The following is a 27472-nucleotide window of genomic DNA, read 5'->3' as shown; positions in this document are numbered from 1 at the left end:
CAGCAGTCTTCTGCCCTAATCCTGTCTCTGTAAAATTGAGAACTTAGATAACTACAAAGGCTTTTTCTAGCAATAGAGCTTATGAATTTGAAATGTTTCAGTCATCCAATTCAGTGAACATTTATCAAATGTCTACGAAAGGCTGTATACTAGAAGAAGAAAAAAGATTGTATTCATTTACTGTATTTTGCAGTTTATAAAGCAGTTTATTTACAACTCTATGAGGCTGATAGTACAAGTGCATTTAGCTCCAATTTTTCTAATAAGAAAATGAACTCAGAGAAGTTAACAGAAGCCCTGGATTACCTGGTTAGTATTTGATGGATCAAATAGGCAACTGTAGCTAACTAAACATATAATAAATAGGAAACAATAGTCAAACCTTGTTAGGTATACCAATGAACAAATCTGGTTCTTTAATAGAGTTAAGTCCAGCCTTCCATTGGTGCTGATATCTGACCTTTATCCATGCTTGCCAGTTATAGATGATTGGTATCCATGTATTCCCATAAATTTATTCCAGGGGTCCAATTGAATAAGATAGGGACTGAAAGTGTTTTTTAAGATAAATTTTTATTGTTATCTTTTATTTTTTGCATCACTAAAGTTTCTTCTATCTTTCCTTATTCCCAGAGGGCCATCCCATATAGCAAACAATACTTTTAAAAGAGAAAAAGAGACAAAAATTAGCAAAACCATTTATAACATTGTCAATATTTCATAGCCATTGACTTCTCCTGCCTTTTAAAAGGAGTTAAAATGGGACTATCTTCTCTTATCCTATTTTTTTTTTTGGTGGGGGGAGGGAGGGTAATGCTTTTTCTTTGTAATGTTGTAACATTCACTTTTGATTGTTTTGTTATTCTTTCCATTTATATTATTTTAGTCTATATGTATATTTGTTTTATTCTGCTTGTTTCACTCTGCATCCATTCATGTAGATCAGTATTCTTAACACAGTAAAAGTGTTCTGTTACATTCTTGCACCACACTTGGTTTTTGTCCTTCTCCAGTCAATTGTAATCTACCTTGCTTTGAATTCTTTGTTACCATAAAAAGTGCTATTATCAGTATTTTGGTGAAGATAGACATTTTCTTATCAGTAGCCTCATAGTAGAATCTTTTGGTCAAAAGACATAATTCTATTTTGTTACTTTATTTGCATAATTTCAAATTGCTTTCCAGGGTGGTGGTGCTGTTCATAGCTCCATCAATAGTTTGTCCCACAATTCTTCCATCATTGACTATTCCTGTCTTTTGTCATCTTTGCTGATTTGCAAGATGTAAATTTAGAATCCCAAAATTGTTTTTACTTTGCATTTTTCTTATTAATGTTTTAGAGCATTCTTTCAGATAGTGGCTAATGGTTTACAGTTAATATGAGAACTGTTGGTTACTATCTTAAGGTAATTTAAAAAATGTTTGGTAGTGGTAAGCTATCTTTAGCTACAGTGCAAAATTTGTTAAAATAATGTTGCAGTCAGCTAACTTTAGAATCTTTTCAAATTTAAAGAAAGGTAGAAAAAGGAAAATGGAATAAAATCCCCCAGATTTTTATAAATTGATTCCATTTTACATTATTTTAGGCACAGCTGTGTGTGAATTTGGCTTAAATAGGATGAATTTGAATGGAAGATATTTATATTTGCTTACTAATATTAGTCTGCCTTGCACATTCCTACCCTGGGGGTAGTTCAGGTGCCAATGAGTAGCAGAAAACTGGGTGGGAAGCTTTCTTTGTTCTGTCCAGCCTTCTGGCACCATTCTGTACTCAGATGTGCTGCATTTTTGGGTAATGAAAAAATTGGCATCTGGAAAGTTTTTCTATGATAAACATTCCTTTAAAAAAAAAAAAAACAAAGACTGGTTTTTCTAAGTTTTTTCTATGTTGCCAGGTTAGTAAGCGTGCTTTTTTAAACCTCTGTCCTCTTACTGGATAAGGCAGAAAGGTGGATTGGAATACATTTAGGAACAGTCTTCTAATCTCTATAGGTGTTGTATTTTGAATTTAGATACTTTTGGGAAAGAGGTCAATATTAGAAGACCTTTAGACTGGTTTCTTGTGACTATAACACTTAATTGGGTTAGGTAACAAATTGTCCTTATACAGGGAGATGTCTAAGGGCCATGAACTTCTTCAGGAAGAATTTCTCCCCCTCCCCCTTCCTTTGAGTATTTGAGGTTGGCAAAGATGAGTTTCCCTACAAGGAATGGTGATAGAAGTCAAAATATATATTTGTTTCTATCTGGTATCTTTCCTTGTCCCACTGAAATATGTCCTCTCCTTCACTCCCCTAACTCCAGCCCAGTACCTTATTTATCATAACAGATAAGAACAGAAACAAACAAAAGAACAAAAAAGCAAATTGGATTTGGGATCCTCCAATTTTTGGTCGTTGTTACAAAGAGACTTAATATCTTTCTTGGATATGGCAACTTAAAAAAAATTAATAAAAATTTTAGGGTATTTTTTACTGTTTGTCCCCCAAAATAGCAATATATAGATATAAAATACATGGATTAATGCATTTATTTGGGAATATAAATATAGAAAGGACATTTTTGTAGTAAGCCTTTAGATGGCAGTATCACTCACTTAACCACTTTTTTAGGTAGTTTTTGAATTTTTCAGGCTAATAGAATAGATGGGGCTTCAAAGATCACCCATTCACCATAGGCGTGAGTCAGCTGAGTCTCAGAGAATTTAAGATAACCTTGTATAAGACCATACAGCCAGTTAGTAGCCCTCAAGTTCCTTAGTCTATTATTTTCTATGTTATATTTTGATGCTTTCCTGTTCATTGTTTCTTTTTGCTTTACTTCTGTAATTGAACACTTTCTGGATTTCTTATTGCCACATTTTTTGAAGTCATGGATAATTCCTATAACTTGAAGGGGACAATAAGAATACTGGGTCTTTAATGAAATTTTTTTTTTTAATTAAAAAAACAAGGTGAAGTAAGGGCAGTGAAATGTACCTTTTTTTGTTATACTAAGTCAGAAGCAAGGAAAGTGGCTATTTCTTATTCAGGGCAAATGCAGTTAACTTCCAAGATCACTTTTCCCCTGCCCCACACAATTAGGCTTTGCGTCACCAGCTGGATAAAATGCCCAGCGATAAAATGCGGCTGCTGTGCTGAAGTATTTGGAGTGTGTTAATGTTACAAGCTGTCTGCTTGCAATCTCCATCTCCTACTTCATAGATATCAGGCAGTCAAATTATCTTTATTCAGGGGGAAAAAGCTCTGAATAAAGAGAAGCCCTAACTACAAGTTGTCTAGGTTTGAACATGTCAGAATCACCCACTTTACATGCACTGAAGGCAGCTTTAAGAATGTCACACAGAAAATTAGCGGTTTTTGTTTACCACCAGAGTTTACATTCCCAAACTGAACTAATGTGGTTTCTTCTCTGGCAGCCCCGACTGGACATTCCCTGATTCCAACTGAAGTGGTTTGGTGTGGGTGTGGGTGGGTGCATGTGTCTGATGGGGGCGGGAGGCATTGGGGGGGAGGGGAGAGTAGCATTTCCTTTAGACTTATTTGGAGCTTAGTGAGGACACATACTGTACATTCTGAAGCTTTCTTTGCATCTGGAAAAAATTAAACACCCTTGGATCTTTCCTACTGCAGGTCCAATCAGGAAGCCCAAGTACGTGGAGAGTCCCAGAGTGCCAGGAGATGCAGTTATAATACCATTGAAAAAAGTGTCACAATCAACAGAGACCAATGAGAATGGTAAGAATGTGTTTTCAGTGAATTTTTTTTTTTAAGAACACACCACAGCAAGCTCTATTTCAGAGAGAACTAGTAAGGTAATTCCAGCATCTTTTAAAGGAATACTTTGCATGGTTTTCATAGGAAAGATTTTCCTGAAGTCATTACAGGGAACTGATTATCTGTGTACACTTTGAAATCCTACCTGTTGTTGGAAAGATTGTGTGGGTGTGTGGTGAATGAGTATATGTGCATTTGTTTAAGCTCTAGCTATCCTCCCACCTCACCCCTCCTTTAAGAAAAAAATAAAAGTAACGATCAACTTGCAAACCTTTCTCCTCTTTTAAAAAGTTCATTGGAGAAAGAAAGCAAGGTTTCAAGCTTTCATAGCAGTGGTTTCTTCTATAAAATAAATTTATATGTTTAAACATTTTCAAGATCTTTACATAGCCAATATATACGCATTTTAATAGTGAGGAAGAGAAACTCTCCAATTGGATTTAATATGATACCTTGAGAATTGTTTTATTTGTACTTTTTCCCCTCAGATGTAAATTTTTGGAAGTATGTTTAGCTGACATTAAATGAAGTCATCGCACATACTAGATTTATTAATAGCACTCTTTGTTCTTTTGTTGTGATTCTAAGAATTCACTTGTTAATTCCTATGTAGGCCAACTTCAGTTTATAAAAGGAACTGTTAAAAAAAAAAAAGTTCATCTGTCAATTAGTTTGGCATTTGTAACCTTTTTTCTATAAGTGACAGTATTATAGATGATGATTCTTTACAGGCTAGTCTATTTTATCTATTTGGCTTCCCCATTTGTAAAATGAGAAAATATATAATTATTCAAGCAGAGTCACTTTGAAGAGCAAATAAAAGTATTACATCCAAAGTTTGCAAATTACAGATCTTAAAAATATTAATAATTATATCTATAAAAGTAACAATAATGCTGATTAAATCCATAGTTTTGTCTGTCAGAATATGGTAATATAGATGAAAACCTAAACTCATTTTTCAATTTCGAATTAGAAGGGACCTTAAGGGTCAAGAATCCAACCCTCTCATTTTACAGTTGAGGAAACGAGTTCATAAAGGTTAAAGTAATTGGCTATCTTATAAGCTTCTGAAGTGGATTTAGAATCCAAGTCTTCCTTATTTTAAAATTCAGTATACTATCTACTATGCTGTACTGCTTCCTCTAATTATTTATTAAAATTCATATTGAGAATATGTGAATATAATATAGCTTATTCCTCTCAATACATCAACTGCTTAAGCAAATGTGAGGATCCCCTGCTAATTAACAGAGACTTTCATTGGAGAGGGTTAGTATAGGTACCCTAAAGGATAAAGTTATAGGGGTTGGGGAAGGAGTAAGGAAGTAAAAAATACAGTACAGGAAAGAGAATGATGATATTTGAATTGAACCTGGAAAAGAATAAGTAGGAGCAGTGTTAGGACCCCATGGTTGGGTGGGAAGATAGCGAGAGGAGCAGCTTTTGAAGTACTTTTGGCAGGAAAGCAAAGTTCTTCCCACTCCCCCCTTATTTCCCCAGACAGAATGGATTTCCTTCCTTGTCATTTTTCCAGGTCCCATCCAGAAGAGACATTTATTATAAGTATCTGGGACTGTCTATGTATATGTGAATATTCTACCACCTCTTTTTCATATATACATGAAGAGGGAAGAAAAGGTAAAATACCACACGTGGTTTCACTGTTTAAATCCATGAGTTCAGTGTTGGAACTCATCTAGATAAAGATTTACTGTCATTAACCTCTTCAGTTTAATCAGTGAGTCCAGTTGGCCAGACATCTATCATATTGGCCATCTTAGAGACCATGTGCTTTCATACAGATAGCATTTCTTAATCCCTGCCTGGATAGGAATATTACTAAGAATATTCAGTGTACAAAATTATGCCTTTATAAAAGGAATCCTCTTCCTTAAGAACCCAGAATTAGTTCCCTTTCCTTCTATAGGTATCTCGTTGAATTTAGGGCCAATCTGAAATAAATTCAAGTGCATGGATGGCCACAGGCCAGAAATGTTGTTAGTGACTAGCATGGGATTTGCTCATGTGCTTTTCTCCCCTCTAGAGAACTGAGCCCTTTGGTTTAACATTATCTTTTCCCAGTTGTAACTGGAGCCATGACATGACCATTCTTGAAACATCAGAAAATGTCTTTGCACCCAGAACAAAAGAAGCAAACTCCTTCTTTCTCAATGATTTCTCAATGATTGGGAAGGAGAAGTTTAGTTGAAAACATGTAATTTCAGATTTAAAACTTATGAAACCGTGATAGCTTTTATAGGAATAAGGTCATGCTCTTTAGGGACTAAGGGAAATCTCATCAGAGTTATCTGTACAAAGGCTTGATGAGAAGGCATTTGTGTAAAGGAATTGAACATGACAATTAGTAATGGGTTGCGTAGTTAATAATCTCTGCAGAATTTTTGAAACCTCGGTGGGATTAATTAATTTTGCTACATATGAAAATAAGATCTTTATACTTAAGTCATTGTACCTGGAGAAACATCTGATAACAAAAGAAGAAAAAGAAAAATTTGAGATTTAAATACAAGTAGAGATTCATGAGTCAACAAAGCATTTTCTATTTAATAGAAAGTTATTAAATGCCACTTATATTCTAAGAGCCTTGAAGGTAGCACCGAGTTGGTCCTTAAAGTTTTATAGATAACAACTACATTTCCTTTTTCCCTTGATGAAACAAAAACTAGAGAGTAACTTAACTTTCTTTAAAAACCAACTGCATCAGCTCTTTTTGCAGTGGCTAGAAACTGGAAATTGAATGGACGCCCATGACTTGGAGAATGATTGGGTAAATTGTGGTATATGAATATTATGGAATATTATTCCTGTAAGAAATGATCAACAGGATGATTTCAGAAAGGCCTGGAGACACTTACATGAACTGATGCTGAGTGAAATGAGCAGGACCAGGAGATCATTATACACGTCAACAACAATACTATATGATGATCAATTCTGATGGTCATGGCTCTCTTCAACAATGAGATGAACCAAATGAGTTCTAATTGTTCAATAATGAAGAGAACCAGCTACACTCAGTGAAAGAATTATGAGAAATGAGTGTGGATGACCACATAGCATTTCTACTCCTTCTGTTTTTGGTCTGCTTGCATTTTTGTTTTCCTTATCAGATTGTTTTTACTTTATTTCTAAATCTGATAACTGTATAAATATGTATGTGTATGTGTGTGTATATGTGTGTATATATATATATATATATATATATATGTATGTATATTGCATTTAACATATACTTTAACATATTTAACATGTATTGGTCTACCTGCTATCTAGGGGAAGGGGGTAGGGAAAAGAAGGGGAAAATTTGGAACAAAAGTTTTTGCAAGGGTCAGTGCTAAAAAATTACCCATGCATATATCTTGTAAATAAAAAGCTATAATAATAATTTTTAAAAACACCTAACTGCATCTTAGGTTAGAGCTTAGTAGTTTACTTTTGACAAGATACAGTTTTTATATACATTCTACATTTCTTAGGAAATATTGCTTTGGTAGATTCAGGTGACATTCAAAATCTAGAGAATGTAGGCTGCTTAACAGCTACTTGTGAAATATCACATTGACTTGTGAAAGATTAAATCATTCTGAAGTTTCTAGATTTTTCTTAGTCCGGTGAGTTGCCTTCAAACCTTTGTTAGTATGCTTTTAATTTTTAACTTATTCTTAGTTTTTAATTGTGGAATAATTTATTTTTTTAAAAATGAAATTTTTGTCTAGGAATATTTAAATGTTTTTTACTGTAGGGTCATGATACGAGTCCAAAAGGTCCCTTAGAGATCATCTAGCCTAACCTCTTCACTTGATAGATGAAGAAATTGAGACCACAGGAAGTAAACTGATTTGTCTTTGTTCATACATATAGATTCTAAGGTGGGCAACTAACTGGTGCAGTGAATAGAACACTAGATCTGAAGTCAGGAAGACCTGAATTCAAATGTTGCCACAGATATTTACTAGTTCTGTGAGCCTGGGTAAGTCATTTAGTCCTGTTTGCCTTAATTTTTCCATCTATAAAATGAGGTTTATTAAGAAATGGCAAACTTCTCTAGTTTTGTTGCCAAAAACTCTAGAGTAATACATAAAAACAATAGATTTTAAGTGTTAGTATTTAATATTCTTTAATGATGATATGGAAAATAAGATGATATGAGTACAAGACCTTGGGAAGACCACTGACTCTATAGACAGAAACTCTGTGTTCAAATCTTGTCTTTGATAATTATGATCTATGTGAGCAAGCCTTTTATCCTTCCAAGGCCTCAATTTACTCATATATAAAAATGAGATATGACTTCCCTTTTAGTTCTAAATCTTTGATCCTATGGAGTTTTAAGGCAGGTGAAAAAAGTGTTTATTTGAAGAATTAGGGGGAAAAAATTCATAACCCAGCTAATAACGTATTAAACTTGATCTTTGTGTATTAAAAATGTGATGATTGCTATATAGTTAAAGTAGCATATTCCTAAGTAATTAATTTTTAAATATGTAGTTCAAAGGAATGATGGTGGATTTGAGGTTATATTCTTGGTAAGCAAATAAGCTCATAAAGCACTGTAGGGTCCAAATTAGATATATTTATGACCTAGACTTATGTGATGGTAATGCTATTGGGCTAATTCAAGGGATATTTAAAACGTGTGTGTGTATATACGCACACATACTTTAATATTTTGTTTTATAAAATTTGAATAATTTTTTTATTTCTCCAAATACATACAGCATTCACCTTTGCAAAATCTTTTGATCTAAAATTTTTCCCTCCCTTTCTCTCCCCTTCCTATATTTGTCCTGCTGTGCAAGAAAAAATCATATCAGAGTGGGGAAAACATGATAAAGAAAAAAAACACAAATAAAAAAGACATAATTTAAAAAAAATGAAATACTACGCTTTAATCAATCTCCATAGTTCCTTTCTCTGGATGTGGATCGTTCTTTCCATCACAAGTCTTATTGGAATAGCCTTGAATTGCCTTATTGTTGAAAAGAGTCAATTCCATCACAGTGAATCATCACATAATCTTGTTACTGTATACAGTATACTCGGTTCTGCTCACTTCACTTAGCATCAGTTCATGGAAACCTTTCCACTCTTTTCTAAAATCAGCCTGTTCATCTCAATATTCATTCATTCACCCATTACTCATTTATTTATTTTTTAAGAATAGATTTTTTTTCAAAATACATGCAAAGATCGTTTTTCTCCCTCCTTTCCTCCTTCCCGCCTCCCCTAGACAGCAAGTAATCCAATATATGTTAAACACGTGCAGTTCTTCTAAACATATTTCCACATTTATCATGCTGTAGAAGAAAAATTGGATCAAAAAGGGGAAAAAAATTAGAGGAAAAAACCCAAGCAAACAACAAAAGGTGAAAATATTATGTTGTGATATACACTCAATCCCTACAGTCCTCTTTCTGGATACAGATTGATCTCTCTCTCTCTCCATCACAAGTCTATTGGAATTGGCTTAAATCACCTCCTTAATATAAATTTTAAAGTTTGTTTTAAATTGGGTTCCAAATTCTTTCCTTCACTCTATCCATTGAGAAGGTAAGCAGTATAATAGTTATTGCAAAACACATTTTCATATTATCCATGTTTTATATACTTCCTCTTATCCCCCAAATAAAAACAAGGAAAATAAAATATAAAAACAAAAACAAAACATGCTTCCATCCATACTCAAAGTTTATTAGTTCTGTATCTGATTGAGATTACATTTTTCAGCATGAGTCCTCAAAAGAGATTTTATAGTGTTTTTGGTGTTAGTTACAGATAGAAAATTCTGGATTATTCTTTTTTATATTAGGATTTTACATTTAAAAAAATTAGAAATAAAGACTGAAGTTTTCAAATTTTGGGCACTTCAAGTATCTTCAATATGGAGAACGGGACAAGAAAAAAACTATCATAACATTTTCACTTTATTATAAGTGTTCATCATTGGTGAGCCTGTCTTTTCTAAAAGAGCAACTGTTACCCTTCACAAAAGAGCCCCTAAAACTGAAATGGAAACTCAAGAGTCAGAGAAAGAACCTGTAAGTTAGAGAGACATTGAATGGAGTAAATAGATTGACCTAAAACACTAAATACAAAAGGACAGGATCAGAGAGAGAAAGAGGATGGGAGGTCTTCCAAAGAAAATAGAGCTGGATGCTGTATAATAGAAAGGATGGGAATCTTCTTGAAGGATCAAAACTTTAAAAGGAAAGAAGGAAAATAGATGTAGACATTGAAAGATCTGTGACATAGTTGAGTATTATAATATGTTTCTGATAATTTTCTGCTGTTGGTCAGACTCTTAGTTAGGAAATGTTAACCATTCACTTTCCCTGTTTCCATTTAGGGTTGCATATGTTTCCCACATTTTCTGGGGAAATGGGGAAATTTGGCTTTTGATTTACGAAAAATTTTGGACTCCCTGCCCTTAGTTTCTGCTCTTGGCTGGATTCCTTAGCTGTACAGAAACAGCAGGCTTCCCTGGAATTGTACTGAATCATTGGAGATCTAAGGTCCTATATTTGCATAGGTGTTTTGGAACTTGACCTTATCTGTGGCCGAGATGGCAGTATTGCTTTTCAAGGCAAATTTGGCGATACCAGTTACCAAAATTGTTCTCTCTCCTCCCCACTTTCTCCCAACAGTTTCTTACCCAGAATATTATCTAGCAAAATTCCTTTATAATTCAGGTTGTACCAGAAATGGATAATTCTGGTATGGGGTGTAACCAGTGCAATGAATGAGTGTGTCATATAGGGAGAACTTAGGAAAAAGGAGAAGCAATGAAACTATTCATCCCTCTCTTTTCACCCTCTTACTTCCAAGCTTCACCATATGCATCCTCTTCTCTTACACTGTAGTCTGGAAGTATATATTGTCCCTGGCCTATTATTTGAGGCAGATAAAGTAGATGCCCCCTTGGCTGTTAAGACTTGGGGTAATGGCTTGGGAAAGTGGCTAGGTAGAAGGAAGAGGTGGTACTGCTCTTGTTCTGAGATAATTTCTCTTGGGTGTGATTGGGCTGATGCTGATTTGGTATTGTCCTCCTTTCCTTCACAGAGAATCTAAAAGTGGGTTAGTGTCCTTTTTTCTTACCAAGGCAATCCCTTCCTCATAAACAAGTAATCCCACTCCATTTTATTTTCTTCAACAGATTGCCTCCTCTCTTATATCTCTCTCACTAATATTCAATTGCACCCTGTCTACTGACTGCTTTCCTATTGCTTACATACATGCCAGTATTGCCATCATTTCAAAAACCCCAATCTTGATCTGTCCATGTCCACTAGCTAGTGTTCTGTGTCTCACTACCTATATAAGTCATTCTACTTTCTATCATTCTCTTCTCAAGTCTTTGCAGTTTGGCTTTTTAACTAATTGAATCAAAATTGTTCTCTCTAAGGTTACTAATGATGTTTTTAATTGCCAAATCTAATGATCTTTTCTTAGTCCTCATTCTCCTTGACTTTCCTGCATTTGATACTTAATCATATTCATGAAACTGCTCCTTTCCACCTCTCCTACTTGTCTAATGCTCTTTCTCTATCTTATTTGCTGACTCTTTATCTGGATGAGGCTCAATAACACTGGGTATATCCCAAGGTTCTTTTCTGGGTCCTCTTATGTTTTCCTTCTATCTTACTTTACTTAATGATCTAAGATTTTCAGCATCTCTAGGTAGATGACTCTCCAGTCTGTTTGTCCAACCCTCACCTTTCTCCAGATCTTTAGTCTTCCATTCCACCTTAAGTGGGATATACAATGGAATCTTAAAATCTATATATCTAGTTGAATTCACCTTTTTCTTTCTAACCTTTTCCCTCTCAACTTCCCTCTTATTGTTCTTCATTCTCTCAGTCACCAAGGCTCATAACTTAGGTGTCACTTTTGACCCTTTATTCTTTCTTACACCTATATCCAATCTGTGTCCATGGTGTCCTGATTTTACCTTCCTGATATTTCTCCTTCTTCTCAAATACTACCCCACCCTGAGGAAGGCCCTCATCACTACACATCTGAACTATTGCAATAGCTTGCTAGTGGGTTTTCCTGTCTGGATTCTCTCTTCAATCCAATCTATTTTCCACCCACCTGCTAAAACAGGTATTCTTAAAACACACCTGACACCCTCTTCAGTAAACTTCCATGGCTCCCTATTTCCTAGAGCAAAAAATATAAAATTCTGTCATTCAAACCCATTCATCACCCAGTCCCTTCCTATCTTTTCAGTCTTTTCACCTTACTGCCCCCATTTTACTCTATGATCCAGTGATGCTTGCCTTCTTGCTGTAACTCTTACAGAGGTCCTTTGCTTCCCAAACTTTGGGCATTTTCATTGACTTCCCCACACCTGAATTAGTCTCTCCTAATCTCTGCCTTCTAGCTTCCTTGGATACCTCAGCTAACACCCCACCTTCTGCAACAAGCCCATTCCCAATTCTCCTTAAAACTAGTTCTTTACCTCTGAGACTGTCCTTAATAGGGACAATAGGTAAATTGTAAATAGGTAAATAAGGACCTAATAGGTAAATATATAACAAATGGTGTAACAGTTTGGAGCACATTAGACTGTGCTCTTGGAGACTAGAGTCTTTTTTTTTTTTTTTTTTTTTTTTTTTTTTTTTTTTTTTGTATTTTGCATAGCCTGCCCTATAGTAGACACTTAAATTCTAGTTGATTGAACTGGCCCACTGGACGAGTGCCCACTAGAGTTGTTTCTACTTTCACTAGTACCCCTAGTGCTTTCTCCTCTTCCCCTTGTCTTTGTCCAGAGTTCCTTGCCATAGAATTGTGTGTGTGTGTGTGTGTGTGTGTGTGTGTGTGTGTGTGTGTGTGTGTGGACAGAATCACACATATATAATTTACTATTTAGTTATTTGGGTATTTATTTTTTCCAAAAGGCATGTAAACTCTTATGCAGCAGTACCTTTGATTTTTGTCTTTGTGTTCCTAATCCAGTGCATGGTACACTTGTATTTAATAAATGCTTATTAATGAATGAATGGCCTGGAAAACAGATGTACTTTCAGGAACATAGCACTTCCATAACATGTTCTGAGCTTGCATCTCATTAAAACCCTGAGATCTTTTTCATACACATTGGTTTCCAGCCATATCTCTTCTCTTCTTTTTGGTGAAGTTCAATTTTTGAACCTAATTGAAAGAATTCAGATTTATTCTTATTAAATTCAATTTTATTAGATTTATTCCAGAGTTTTAGCCTGTTGACATGTTTGAGAACAGAGAAGTAGGAAGGGCTGATTTTCATATAAACAGTATTAGTTTTGTGTCCTCCTGAATTTTATAATCATACTATCTTTCCTTTTGTGCAAATTGTAGGGGAAAAAAATGTTAAATACCAAAAGGCTTAGAACATACACCTCCCTGGGGGTAGAGACCAACTTTCAGGTTAACTCTTTATACCCAATCAGATCACCATTCCTGAGACTACCTAATTGTACTCTGTTGTACATTTTTCGGTCCTGGTCTCAAAGAAGAGAAAGGCAGCATGGTTTAATGAACTTGAAGTTGAGAGATCTGTGTTTGAGTCTCCCCTCTGGTATTTAATTGATATGTGACCATGGGCAAGTCAACAAACTGTCCAAGCTTTGGCAATTTCTTCATTTGTGAAACGGAAGAGAAAGAGGCTTCTGTTGCCTTCTTCAGTGAAAAGAGGATGCTTTGGCAAACCTTGAAGTGCTGTATAAATGAGAATTATTATTTATAGCATTATAGCTTCCAGTTTCTGAGTGACTATTGTGTGTCTTTCTCAACTCTTTACCCCTACCCAACAATTGTAGTCATTTAGATTCATAGACTACAAAAGAGTGGGTTATCCAGTGGGATAGGGGCAGGAGGAGTGGGAATAGAAATTGAAATTAATAACCTATTTAATATATGCATGTTGCTTTCTCTTTTATTTTTTAGTAAATGTTATTTTATCTATAAAGTATCTCATTCCTTGGAAGATGTTGATTTAATGTACATGAGAAGTGTTATGAGGTAAATGTCATTTCAACGAGGTTAGCCATATTTATGTTAGGATTTTGGAAACAAGGATAATTTACATATCTGATGTTTAAATTAAATTTTGTAGCTAAAATTCACTTTGAAGAAGAATCCAAATAACAGGTCTTTAGAGGAGGGAGTACTTGAAGAAAAAGGATGGTTTTAAAACATATCCTTGTATCCCCTTATAAAATATTCTCTGATCGTTATTTTGAACTACTCAGCAATTTCCAAGATGACTTTTTCCCAGTTAAAACTAAAAGGACCAGAATTTATTGTAATTCCTTGGAGAACCAAGTTGTATCAATTGATACAGTGCATTTTTTTTATCAATAAGGAAAATATAATATAGATATTAGGATGAACAATTTTTATTTCTAAGTAAAATTATAGTTGTTTTGTGTCATTTAATTTTTTTTTTAATTTTGGTGTGAAAAGTTTTTTTTTCCCTTGTTACTTTGTTTGTTTGCTTGTTTGTTTAAGGACCAGTTTCTCCAATCAGAGAGAATTCTTTGTCTTAAGATCTTTTTTTTTTTTTTGGGTAATCCTGTTATTTTATCTAAATTTTATTGTAAACACCTGTAATAATAATGACAGAAATAATAACTACCATTTATATGTTTTTTAAGGGTTGCAAAACACTTTACATATTATCTCATATGACTTTACAACTACCCTTTGAGTAGATATTGTTTGTTGGCCCTTTTTTACAGATGAGGAAACTGAGGTTGAAGGAAGCAAATGACTTGTTCAGGGTTACACAGTCAATAAGGTTTGAAGCAGTATTTGACCTCAGTTCTTCCAAATCTAAGACCCTATCTTTTTTTCCCCTCAGCCATATTTTATCTTCCCAATTATATGTAATAAGTTTCCAACATTTACCTTTATAAGTCTTTGAGTTACAAATTTTTTTCTCCCTCTCTCCCTTAACTCCAACCTCTCCAAGACAGCAAGCCATTTGGTATAGGTTATACATGTACAATGATTTTAAACATATTTGTTGTGTTTTAGCACTCTACCTATTGTACCACCTCTTGCAAAACCAAGTGTGTTTTCATATTAATGTAATCTTTTAATGCATCTTTTTATTTAATTGTATCTCAAATAGTTTACTTCAGCACTTTGACTTTCCTCATGCCTGAGGGGCCATTCTTATGCCTTTATATAATAATGTTTTTACTTTTGTTATAATAACTTCGATTTTTAATGGTTTATAATCAGCCTTTGGTTTTTGAAATAGAAGATACTTTGGGAAAATTATACCTGTCCAGGGTGAATATTTAATGTAAAAGTCTGCATTTGGAGTTGCTGCCTGATAATTGGAATGTCTTGCTACCTCAAGGACAGATTGTATTATGAGACTATTTTTTTTCTTTTGTAAAGACATGCAAAGATACAAGAACCTGCTGCTATTGTTAATGTCTGTATGGAATCCAGATGTGGTACCCAAATTCCCTTGCCAGAGAGGCAGCCCCATTCATTGTTTCCTTTCTTTGTTACAGAAGCAAAGCCAGACAATGAATCGAGCTGTTCGCCTGCAGCTCAGGAACTGTTGACGAGGCTGGGATTTTTGCTGGGAGAAGGGATCCCAAGCACCGCACACATAGCCCTTGAAGAAAAAAATGAAGCCATGGTAATGATTCCTGTAGAAGACAATGCTCTTTGTGCTTATCCAGAGGATGAATAAAGCAGGAACCCCTGTTCTCCTTGTCCTCACGTGGGGAGCATGTTCAGACTATTATTTTGATGTTTTATGTATTGAAATGTATTTCAACAGTTGGTTGCTTTAGGCAGCGAAATTTGTGTAGTGAGGTGGGTTGGAGAAAGGTGGACAGGGGCAGAACTTTAGAATTAATTTATGAATTAAGCTTCTGTCTGCCATCATTAGATGATGGCTGCAAATATTTAAGACAAAATAACTTAATGTCCCTGATGCTATCAGCTTTAGCCTATGTTCTTTTTAATCTTACAGCATCATTGTTGTCCTTCATATTCTCTCCCCCCACTTTTAATCTATGAGACTTTTTTTTGAGAATAGATGGGGTGATTTATGTGAGATGGAGCAGAGACAACATATGATTAGATCAAATGGCTTCTCTAACGAGCTAGTACTCCTACTTCCCCAGAACTGCGGTGCACGCAGTTTGTTTCATGATGTGTGCTTGTGAATAGAAATGAGTTTGATGCACCAGTTCACCCTCTGCAAAGATGTCATGTGTTGATTGAGATCATGGAGTAGCCACCGATCTTACCTTGATTCTGGACTCCATAAATCTTGGAAGAATGGAATGCAGATTGCAGTGTTAGTGAAACATTAAAAAAGAAAACCAATACAACCCCCTCCAAAAAACAGGGTTCCTAGAATTTTAGTGCAGAGGTCAAACACAACCATTCTGCCTTCTGTAAGATGTCTAAAGAAAAGCAAATATTTCTGATAGTTTTATTTACAAATATTTAATTTCCATGAAACTCCTTCCAAACCTCTTCCTTTTAAGGCAATATGAAAAAGCAACAAAAAGAAAACAGCAGGAAAAAAAAGAACAGGCTTAGCCTTTAAAATCTGAAAGATTTAAAGAATGAACATTAGTATATTTATCTCCCAGATTATATTAAAATTGCCTTTGTGAAAATGATCTAGGAGTTATTTTAGTTTCATTAATTCAAGTTAAAAGAACAAAAGGAAGTATTATACAGTGTTTGTATAGAGGGTATATGATGCTATTTATTTTATTATTTTGCAGTGTACAGCTCCTAGCCAAGGAATCAGTCCTTGCTCTACACTAACGAGCAGTACGACATCACCTAGCACCGACAGTCCCTGCTCAACCTTGAATAGCTGTGTCAGCAAGACGGCAGCGACCAAAAGTCCCTGTGGGACCATTAGCAGTCCTAGTTCCACACTGGAAAGCAAGGACAGTGGGATTATAGGTAAGAAGCTTAATCCATGGTAATGTAATGGTTTCATACACATTAGCCAAGGAATTATCCAGACACACTATAAAGAAGCAGCCTTCTTTCTCTCTTTCCCTTCCTCCTTCCCTCCCTCCCCCCCTCTCTCTTTCTCTCTCTCTCCTCCCTCTCTCTCTTTTTCCCCACTCCTTCTCTCTCCCTCATTCATTGTCTCTTTCTCATTCATTCTCTCTCTCTCTCTCCTTCCTCTTTTTCCCTCTCTCCCTTCCTTCCCCCCTCCATCCTTCCCTTCCTTCCTTAGTCAATCTTCGTCTTCAGTATTTTTCACTGGTTTCTTTTGGGATAGATGAAATCCCAGTCTGACGTCCAATGAAAGCATTATATAACAAGAAGACATTAGAACTTCAGCTGGTGTCACCGCTTATGTCAAATAACATTTCATGTAACAAAATTCCACTATGACAAAAGAACCTGATATTTTTTCAGAGTCTGTCATATTGAGACCTGACCTTCATTGAGAAGCTAAGAATTTCTGAAAATAAACTTAAGGTTTAGATCAGTTTCTCAGCCTAGATGTGATTACTAACTAGCTATAGCTAGTTAGTTGTTTGATTATGGAAAAAAATTTTTAACTTCCCTGAACTTGGAGGGAAGTGCTGTTATTATTAACATTTTACATATGAGAAACTGAGGCTGAAGACTAGTACAGGATCACACAGATAGTAAGCATCTGAGTCAGTGTCTGATTTCTTTCATTCTTTTAAGTCCTATGTTCTGTTCACTATTCTACTACGTTAGCTGCCTGCTTTTGATTAGAGTCTCTTCTAATTTTTATCTTTTATAATTTCAATAACATTACTATTCCATGAAAGTTAATGTCTTTCCTCCAAGTATTTTTGAGAACTTGTTTCATTATGAATTTGAAACCCCAATTAACATTCTTAATGTTGACATTTTTAATTGTGAAGGAATTTTCAAACTTGTTTATTTAAAAAAAAAATGTAAAAGGATAAACATTGTTTAAAAATTAACTTTTTTTGGGGGGGGTGAGGTATTTGGGGTTAAGTGACTTGCCCAGGGTCACACAGCTAGGAAATGTTAAATGTGTGAGACCACATTTGAACTCGGATCCTCCTGACTTCAGGGCTGGTGTTCTATCCATTGAGCCACCTAGCTGCCCCTAAACTTTAAAAAAAAAAAAAAAAAAAAAAAATTAAATGATTTTTTTCCTTTCAGTTGTTATTTAGAAAATACATATTTTACCTAGCTTATTCTTTATAGTATATAAAATTATAGAAGTTTAATTCAGAAAGTTAATTGGTGATTCAAATTTCTGGGAATGTATGATAGTTTTTTTGTGGGTGCCTCTTATAAACATCTTTAAATTTGTTACTCAGCTTATGGAGGGCTGACTTATATGTGGCTCTCATTTTGATCAAAGTCTTCAATGGTGCCATTGGACTTTATGGCAAATTTAAGCTTTTCGCCTAGCTTCAAGTGCCTTCACCAGGTCTGACCCCATTCTTAGCTGCTCATCTGCTATGTAGTCTAGTTAAATCGGGCTTCTCAAAGTCTCTTCAGTTCTCACACTTGTTTCACTGTTTTCTAGCTCTACAGGCACAAGTCTTTCTTATTTCCAGTATATTTGCCAAATTACTTTCTTTGCCACATTCAAATCTACTGAAATCTCCTCTCCTGTAGGAATCATTTCTGATTCTTCAACCACTTTGTTCAAGTTGTTTAATGAAACAGTTTTTACTTCTTCTTCTGAAGTTTGATGATAGAAAATTCAAAACACAGTAATTCTGTAGCTGTTCTTTTGTCCTGAGAAGATAAAAAGGAGAGGGAGATATTATATTTTCTGGTTCAGCCTAACAGTGATTACTCTAATCCTAACTTCGGTTACTTACTTTATCCATGTTCTATCCAAATACCAAACCTAGGCGCTAAATTAGGAAATACAAAGATAATTGTAACAATCTCTAGCCAAAAGTTTATACTCTGCTTTGCTTGGTCAGTTAAACCACCAATCATTGGTAAATACTTACTGTGTGCTAAGCACTGGGTTATGGTGTGGCTTTGAAAGAAGTCATACAGAGTTTTGAAATTGGGCAATTTCATATAGTTACTTTGGAAAGAATCCATTCATACCTCTTTGGCCTTGTATTGTCAAATATAGTTAAAAGTTGGATGTCAAACTTCAGATTGTTTACAGTTGTGCTTTTTATTTTTTATGGACATTATGCCTTTTTAATGTAACCATAAATGAAAAGTTAGACAATTTCCATTCAATCCCATGGTGGTAGCATTAAGTACTGAGAAAAAATAAGAATTTTAGGCTTAGAAAGAACCTTAGAAACTTTCAAGTAGCCCAGTAGTTTTCATTTGGTTTCAGAATCCCTTTACACTCTTAAAAATTGCTGAATACCCTCTCAAAGGACTTTTGTGTATTTGAATTATATGGATTGATATTTATAGTATTAGAAATCAAAATCACCAAGAATGATTATAAAATAGGTTTGACTTCATGGACTTCTGAAAAGGGCTTAGCAACTCTTCAGGGTTTTGGGAATCATATTTTGAGAATCACAGATTAGTCTAACTCATTCCACAGATGAAAATGAGTCCTGGAGAAATTAAATTACCGAAGGTCACACAACTTGTATGTGGAAGAACTGGGATTGAACCTAGATTTCTCTCTCTTTTTTTTAATTAAAAAAAATTATACTTTGGCCTTCCTCATTACATGTTAAAATAATTTTTAGCATTTTTTTTTTAAGTTTTGATTTGCAAATTCTACCCTTCCTCCTCCTGCTCCTTCCCTGAGAAATTCTATAAAGAGTATGCAGGTTAAAATACTCCCATATTAGTCATTTTATATAAAAAAACACACAAACAAATAAAAGGGGGGAGGAAAGGGAGTGAAAAAAAATAGCATGTTTCAGTCTGTATTCTTCATCTTGGATCCTTGTGTTGTTAAGAATAGCTAATTAATTCACAGTTCTTCATCATACACTATTGTTACTACTATATATAATGTTTTCTTGATACAACTGACTTCACTTTGCTTCAATTCATGTAAGTCCAGGCTTTTATGAAATCATCCTGCTTGTCATTTCTTATAGCACAATAGTATTCCATCATAATTAATACTTTGTAGAATCCCTGTTTCTTGAGGCACCGAATAACCCTTACAAATAGAATTTAACGAGCTATTTTAGAAGCTAAATAAACCAGGACTAACTTATATTGCAAACCATGTACAGGTAGTAGATGGGGAAGGTACAAGAAGAATACAATGCTGTAGATAATTTCCTTTTCTACCAAATTTTATATCTTATTAATTGATAGAACTCAGGCATTAGAATGAAGAAGGGAGAGGAGAAGGAAAGGGAGAAAGAAAACGGGAGCGTTGAGGAGGATTTGCTATCATGAAACTACCTGGCCAAAACTTGTAATTTCTTCTTTCTTTCTTTCTTTCTTTCTTTCTTTCTTTCTTTCTTCTTTCTTTCTTTCTTTCTTTCTTTCTTTCTTTCTTTCTTTCTTTCTTTCTTTCTTCTTTCTTTCTTTCTTTCTTTCTTTCTTTCTTTCTTTCTTTCTTTCTTTTCTTTCTTTCTTTCTTTCTTTTCTTTCTTTCTTTTCTTTCTTTTTCTTTTCTTTCTTTCTTTTCTTTCTTTCTTTTCTCTTTCTTTTCTTTCTTCTTCTTTCTTTCTTTCTTTCTTCTTTCTTCTTTCTTCTTTCTTCTTCTTCTTTCTTCCTTTCTTTCTTCTTTCTTCCTTCTTCTTTCTTTCTTCCTTCTTCCTTCCTTCCTTCTTCCTTCCTTCCTTCCTTCCTTCCTTCTTCCTTCCTTCCTTCCTTCCTTCCTCCTTCCTTCCTTCCTTCCTTCCTTCCTTCCTTCCTTCCTTCCTTCTTCCTTCCTTCCTTCATTCCTTCCTTCCTTCCTTCCTTCCTTCCTTCCTTCCTTCCTTCCTTCCTTCCTTCCTTCCTTCCTCCTTCCTCCTTCCTTCCTCCTTCCTTCCTTCCTTCCTTCCTTCCTTCCTTCCTTCCTTCCTTCCTTCCTTCCTTCCTCCTTCCTTCCTTCCTTCCTTCCTTCCTTCTTTTCTTTCTTTTCTTTTCTTTTTCTTTCTTTTCTTTCTTTCTTTCTTTTTTTTTTAGGCTGGGGTTAAGTGACTTGCCAGTCACACAGCTAGGAAGTGTTAAGTGTCTGAGACCAGATTTGCACTCGGGTCCTCCTGAATTCAAGGCTGGTGCTCTAATCCACTGCACCACCTAGCTGCCCCCAAAACTTGTAATTTTCAATGGGAATAGCAATTTTTATCCTTTATGACTCCATTCAAAGGTCAAAGCAGCATTGTCCATGATACTTATAAGTAGGTCTTAATTTTGGGGAAATCTTAATATTAGCCTTTAATTAATTATTAATAATTAATTAATAATTAAATAATTAATATTCAGGTATTAATTAATAAATAATTAATGTTAACCTACCATTGAAAGGTACATATTCTGCCTTACATTTTGATTTTCATTATGTTTTTATTTCATTTCAATTATTTATATCTAGAAAACTCTAGAATGGAAAATCTGTGCTACTATTTCCCTAGATCTGCCTCTCTTGGAACTTTAAATACAGTAGTCAGATTTTGATCTCCTTCCACTGAATTTGACTTAATGGTGGTAGAACAGATTTTTGTCTTTAGGAGCAAACTCAATAGGAGAAAACCTGGGCTAGGGGCCAGTGAAATGCTTTTCTGGAAAACTGCCATTTTTTCAGTATAGAAAGACTTGAGTTTCAGAATTCTTCTCCTCTTCCCTTTCCCCCTTTATTATTTTAACCAGAAGGGAATCCTAGTTTATTGTATTCAGAAGGACCCAATTCTTCTGACACAAATATCTTTAAGAAACGTGATAATTTTGTCATGAAGAAGTACAGTCTAAGTTGGATTATATTAATGAATGCCTTTTATGTACTTTTTTATAGTCTTTAATTCTTTTAATATCTAAAGTATTCGCATTATCCAAAATAAGGACCTGATATTTTTATGCATGTCATAGTAAAGACTTTAAATGTGATACCTAGCTGAACCCCAAACATTTTATGATACATGTTCTTTAAAAATAAGATTCTCTCCATTGAGTTTTACTCTTTTTCATTATTTTACAAATAAAAACATAAATGTGCATGTTTATAGATAATATATGTAAATAAGTATATATGATATACTTATGGATGGCATGATCATATTGTTTATGTACTTTCTGAACAGGCACATATTGAAACTCTTATCTTTTTGTCATTTGTGATTCTTGCCCATGTTTTTCTATAAATCTTTTAGGAAGGAATCGTCCGACATATTGAAGCCTTCATTGGGTGCTGTTCATAGTTTGGGCACCATCATAACATTTGGTCTCCCTATTCATTCACTTCTTTATCACACGATTGTTGCATCTTCTTTTCTAGTCATATATGACTTTTATGAATCTCTTCTGATATTTCTCACCCCAGTCATTGTTCATCATAGCCTACTTGTACCTGTCTTGTGTATTTCTGTTGCATCTCTGGGTTACTCTACCTGATTCTTCTATGGTTATGGTGTTACATGATAAACTTCCCTATGGCTTCATGGGAATAATATTGTGCTTTATGAAGAAGGAATTCTGTGCTAGCAGGTAGCTCACAAGTGTCATTGGAAGTGCTACACAATAACCAATAGACCATTTTACACAGTAACAACAGCAATATTGTACGGCAATCAATTATGAATAATTTAGCTATTCTCAGCCATAACATGATCCAAAACAATTCCAAAGGATTTATGATAAAAAATGCTATCTGTTTCCAAAGAAAGAACTGATGGAGGCTGAATGCGGATAATAGTGTACCTTATTAAATTTTTCTTTTTTCCCCTCCTTCCCTCTTCCTCTCCTTTCCTTTTTTCCTCTTTCTTCTTTCCTTCCTTCCTCTTTCCTTCACTTTCTCCCTTCCTTTTTTCCTCTCTCCCTCCTTCCCTTTTCCCTCTCTCCCTTTTTTCCTCTCTCCTTCCCTCCCCCACCCTTCAACTCCCCTTCCTTCCTTCCTTCCTTCCCTCCCTCCTTTTTTCCTTCCTTCCTTTCTTCCTTCCTTCTTTCTTTCCCTCTCTCCCTCCTTCCCTCCCTCCCTTGTTTTCTTTCACAACATGACTAATACAGAAATATGCTTTGTATATCTAACCTATGTCAGTTTGCTTGCCAATTCAATGTAATTGGAAAAAAATATTGAATAGAAAGAGTGGAATAAATTTTAAAATGCTATATAATTTCCAGATCAAATATGAGTATTGCTCCAAAAAGGGGATATGACTGTGTTTATAGATCCAATTTGTTTTTAAAGTATGGATGACTAAGCCAATTTCTTGAATATCCAGGAATCTTATTGGGGAGATGATATTGTATAATGAATACAGTATTATCCATTTATAATAACAGCTCAAGAACACCAATGATCTGTATTATTTGTCTCTGGTGTAGAACATCCCTTATGACATAGAGGATCACAAATATACAAATAAAATGGATATGGATATGTGTAAGGAAAATGGATTTATCTTTTAAAAGAGTAATACTGAAAATATTTATTTACATAGTCTCTAGGATTCCAAATAGAGAATTTTTTAAAATCCAAACTCAAAAATTTATCACTTGAAGAAAGTTATTTCCCAACTCAAGGCAAAAAAAAAAAAAAAAAAAAAAAAAAAAGCACAGGAGCAGAAAAATCTTAATAAACTTTCCTAGCTATATAAAATAAAGGTTTTTAATAAAAACTACTTCAGTGGGAAGGGAAATGAGTAATGGTCTAGAGATGAACAGGATTACAGTCAGGGAAGGAGACTTTTCATAGTTGGTCTTTTCCTGAGAATCCTTTCTCTGCAACAGCTTAGTAGAGTTATGAAAGCTCCAGTGAGAGGAGGAGGAGAAAGGAATCAGGTGCATCTCAGTGGGAGGTGACTGCTTTTTTTCCAGCTTGTGGAGGTCAATGTCAACACAGAGCAGGTGTGTCTGCTTGCATGAGTTGGGCGCTTTTTGAACCGAACTGAGATTCTAAGTACTAGGTTTACAGAAGATCATGTCATCATCATCAGACTGAAGGTGTTCAGAGACTGAAAAGGGTAATTCAGAACTTAGATTCTAGGATGACTCTTCTTTTTATTTTGCTGTGGGTGCCTCCATTTACTTATTTTATTTCCCAAGTTGGAAGGGAAGTATAATTTTTTATGGAGACATGCTTCTTAATGTTTTCAACATAAGTGACTAATGTTTTAGTAGATGATGTTAATATTCTTGTGTAGTGTTCTGCTGATTCTGGCCAGAATTGGGATACTTTCTTTTATTTCTTATCAGTTTTTTTGGACGTTAAGAGTGAAATTGCGGTGTATATTTCTCTTGATTCTTCTCTTCAATAGATTATTATCAGGTAGAAGAAAACTTATAAGTAGTTTTGACCCTCTTTTCTGCTGGGTTTCAAGATTTTGTATAAGGTACACGTGTGAAGGTACAAATGTGAGTTTTATTTTTATTTTTTTTTCTTTTGATGCTCAAAAATTTTGACCAAAGTATTGAAAAATAGGTAGGTAGGTAGATAGATGGTAGATAATTGTATACATGGCAGTGTGTGGTATAATATGCCTTCTACGAAACTCAGATACTTTTAAAATTGAGATATTAATTTTGTTTTCACTGTACCATTTTAGCTACGTAATTTTATAATAATTTTTAATTACAGGAAGTTTCTCCTCCCTCCTCCCCCCACATTTGTCATAGAAGGAAATTTTCTTTAAGAATTTTAACCAATTATGTAGGTGATTTTTAAAATTATTTTTGAGCCATGGAGAACAGCAGCTGCATTTGTTGACCTGTATTGTCAATTACGTGAGTGCCATGCTTACAGAGATCACTGGATTGTGAAGGGATCAGGTGGGCTTTGTCCTATGATTCTTGGGAGACTTATTTTACATTTAGTCATGACTGGTTGTCTGTGAAGGAACATGTACATTGCAGGCTGATAATAATGGTAATGATAATAATTCATAATAATATAAATTAATATTTATGCCTCTTGTTTCTCCCCAGTGCTTTTCTCCAAAGAGCCATGAATCTTTTGAATAGGTCAGAAACTGATGTCAAGTATTTTACTTCGGTACCTCAGTCACTGTTGAATTGCTACTTGTTAAACAACAAACCCCAAAAACAAACTATAGAATTTGTGAGTAGCTCAAATTTTGGAGGTGTGTTAGAAGGTGGGAATGAATACACCAGCTTTTGGAGGGGGGATATGTAAGAATGAATCCTTCCTTCTACCATCCTGTATGATAGGCCCTTCTCCTCTCCCCAGCCATTTCTTTAAATTGGTTCCAAAAGAAAACTGACTTGATGAATGTTGTATTGATTCATCATGTCCTTTCCAAAGCTTGCTGCAAGTTCTAGCAAAGCACAGGTTGTGCAATATGCGTGTGTCTAGTGGGAGATCTGGTACCACAACCTATCACAATTTGAAGTACAGGCTTTCCTTCAAAATTGCCTGCAGGGGAGGGGAGGGGAGGTGAACGAAGTGGGTTAGAACAGTGCATGGGAAATAGCCAAGTGTTAAACCAGACTGGCTAGCCAAATATGCCTTGTTGTTTTCATGAGTAATTAAAAAGGGAGAAGAAATTTTCTGTAAGAATCTAATTTATCTGAAGTTGGGTAACTTTTGATCACTTATTTTTTTTTGTGCCTTGTAGTTGGAGATAAAAAAATAAGTGAATAAAAGTGTGTGTGTGAGTGATAGAGAGAGGGAGGGAGGAAGGAAGGGGGAAGGGTGGGAAATGGTGAGAATGTATAAGGGTTCTCAAACTAAGGCCCGCGGGCCACATGCGGTCCACTGAGGACGTTTATGCAGCCTGCTGGGTTATGTATGGCAAATGGGCTGAGGGGTGGAGACAGAGCTTAAGGTTTTGTTTTTACAATAGTCCGGCCCTCCAACAGTCTGAGGGACAGTGAACTGGCCCCCTATTTGAAAAGTTTGAGGACCACTGAGTCATTGATTTTATAGGGCTTGGAGGAGAGAGAATTGAAAGCTGGAGTTTCAGGTGAAACAGTGATTGAATTCTTTTTTGAGAGATGGGGCAGGGGCAAGGATAAAGGGAGAGAGAATGGGAAAGGGGAACAGCAAGATATTTTGATTGATCTAATTAAGTACATGGCAGTTGTGTGTGTCTGTGTGTGTGTGTGTGTGTATGGGGGGAGGTTCCCTCCTGCCTCTTTTATAGGAATCCAAAAAGTATAGTATGTTAGTAAGAATTATTCTTCATGTAAAGATTGAAAACCAGGTAGGGATACCTTCTGTTATATGTAAAAAGATATTACTATTATGTTTCATGCTCAGACTTTTTTGCCTTTCTTCTTGGTTCTTTTGTGATCTTCTGCAATCATTATCTACTGAACTAAAGGTGCCATCTTTAGTTACTTATTGCCTGTGTAACTTTGAGCAAATGATTTTAAACCTTTAATCTCAGGTACAGTCATTTGTAAAATAAGAGAGTTAGGTTAGAAGACTTTTAAAGATTGTTCTGGCCCTTTAAAGACTTTTGCAGTATTCTTGCTGTTTATTTAACTGAGCTATGCTGGGCAAAGAGGGAGGACATATAAGACATATCTAACCTTCAAGCGGAATCAAAACAAATGTAACTTGTAAATAACACTAAACAAACTATAATCTAAATATTGTGTGGTATGTATATAGATTAGATTCTTAAATATAGCGGCCTGGTGAGTAGATTAGCTGAGGTGAAGCAGGATTATGAAAATTTATATTATTCTCTTCTACTTCGATTGACGAAGCAAGGGGGGAAAAAGCTGTTACTATCATGTATAGTTAAGGAAAACAAATTCTTGCATCAGCCATCCTTCCCCTTCCCCGCCCCCCCCCCCCAAATCTCAATCTGTATTGAGTTCATTATTTCTCTATCTGGAGGTAAGCAATATTTTTCATCTTGAGTCCTCTGGAATTGTGATTTGTTAACTATGTTGATCAAGGGTTCTTAAGTCTTTCAAAGCTGTTTGTCTTTATAGAACTGTTGTTATATAAATTATTTTCCTGGTTTTGCACATTTTACTTAGTGTCACTTCAAGTAAGTCATCCTAGGTTTCTCTGAAACTATCATCTTTATCATTCCTTACTTTATTCAATCACTTTCATATACTGTAACTTGTTCAACCGTTCCTAAATGATGGCCATCCCCTCAGTTTCCAATTCTTTGTCATTATAGAAAGAGCTGCTATAAATATTTTTGTTCTCTTGGAATCTTTTCCTCTTTCTTCTATTTCTTTGGGGTTTAGATCTAGAGCCTTTTGAAGTATTTCTGGGTCAAAAGATTTCTTTCCAGAATGACTAGACCAGCTCACAGTGCCATGAACAGCACATTTATCTATTTTTCCAAAGCCTCTCCAGCATTTATCACTTTCTTTCTTTCTTTCTTTCTTTCTTTCTTTCTTTCTTTCTTTCTTTCTTTCTTTCTTCTTTCTTTCTTTCTTTCTTTCTTTCTTTCTTTCTTTCTTTCTTTCTTTCTTTCTTTCTTTCTCTCTCTCTCTCTCTTTCTTTTTCTTTCTTTCTTTCTCTCTCTCTCTCTCTTTCTTTCTTTCTTTTTCTTTCTTTTGGGGGGGTAATCTGATGGATGTGAGGTTGTACTTCAGAATTATTTAAATTTGTTGTTCTCTAATTATTAATAATTTATATGGAT

General features: G+C 34.9%; 1 protein-coding gene across 7 annotated transcripts in view; it reads left to right on the top strand.

The window, feature by feature from the left end:
• Positions 1 to 27472, top strand: part of TANC1 (tetratricopeptide repeat, ankyrin repeat and coiled-coil containing 1) — a 254161-nt gene that overhangs the window by 143617 nt on the left and 83072 nt on the right. For 6 of the 7 annotated variants that reach the window (XM_074303378.1, XM_074303382.1, XM_074303379.1 and 3 more), the window contains 3 exons: positions 3633 to 3737; positions 15311 to 15441; positions 16550 to 16736. In XM_074303378.1, coding sequence (XP_074159479.1) covers positions 3633 to 3737; positions 15311 to 15441; positions 16550 to 16736 — 423 coding nt within the window. Of the gene's footprint in view, positions 1 to 3632; positions 3738 to 15310; positions 15442 to 16549; positions 16737 to 23744; positions 23864 to 27472 lie in introns of those variants that run through there. The other variant, XM_074303384.1, reaches the window with a different exon arrangement.

Source organism: Sminthopsis crassicaudata, chromosome 3 (assembly GCF_048593235.1).
Source record: "Sminthopsis crassicaudata isolate SCR6 chromosome 3, ASM4859323v1, whole genome shotgun sequence".
In the NCBI taxonomy this organism is placed as follows: Eukaryota; Metazoa; Chordata; class Mammalia; order Dasyuromorphia; family Dasyuridae; genus Sminthopsis; species Sminthopsis crassicaudata.
Note: the sequence above shows the minus strand (reverse complement) of the source record. Positions and strands in the feature narration are given on the sequence as shown.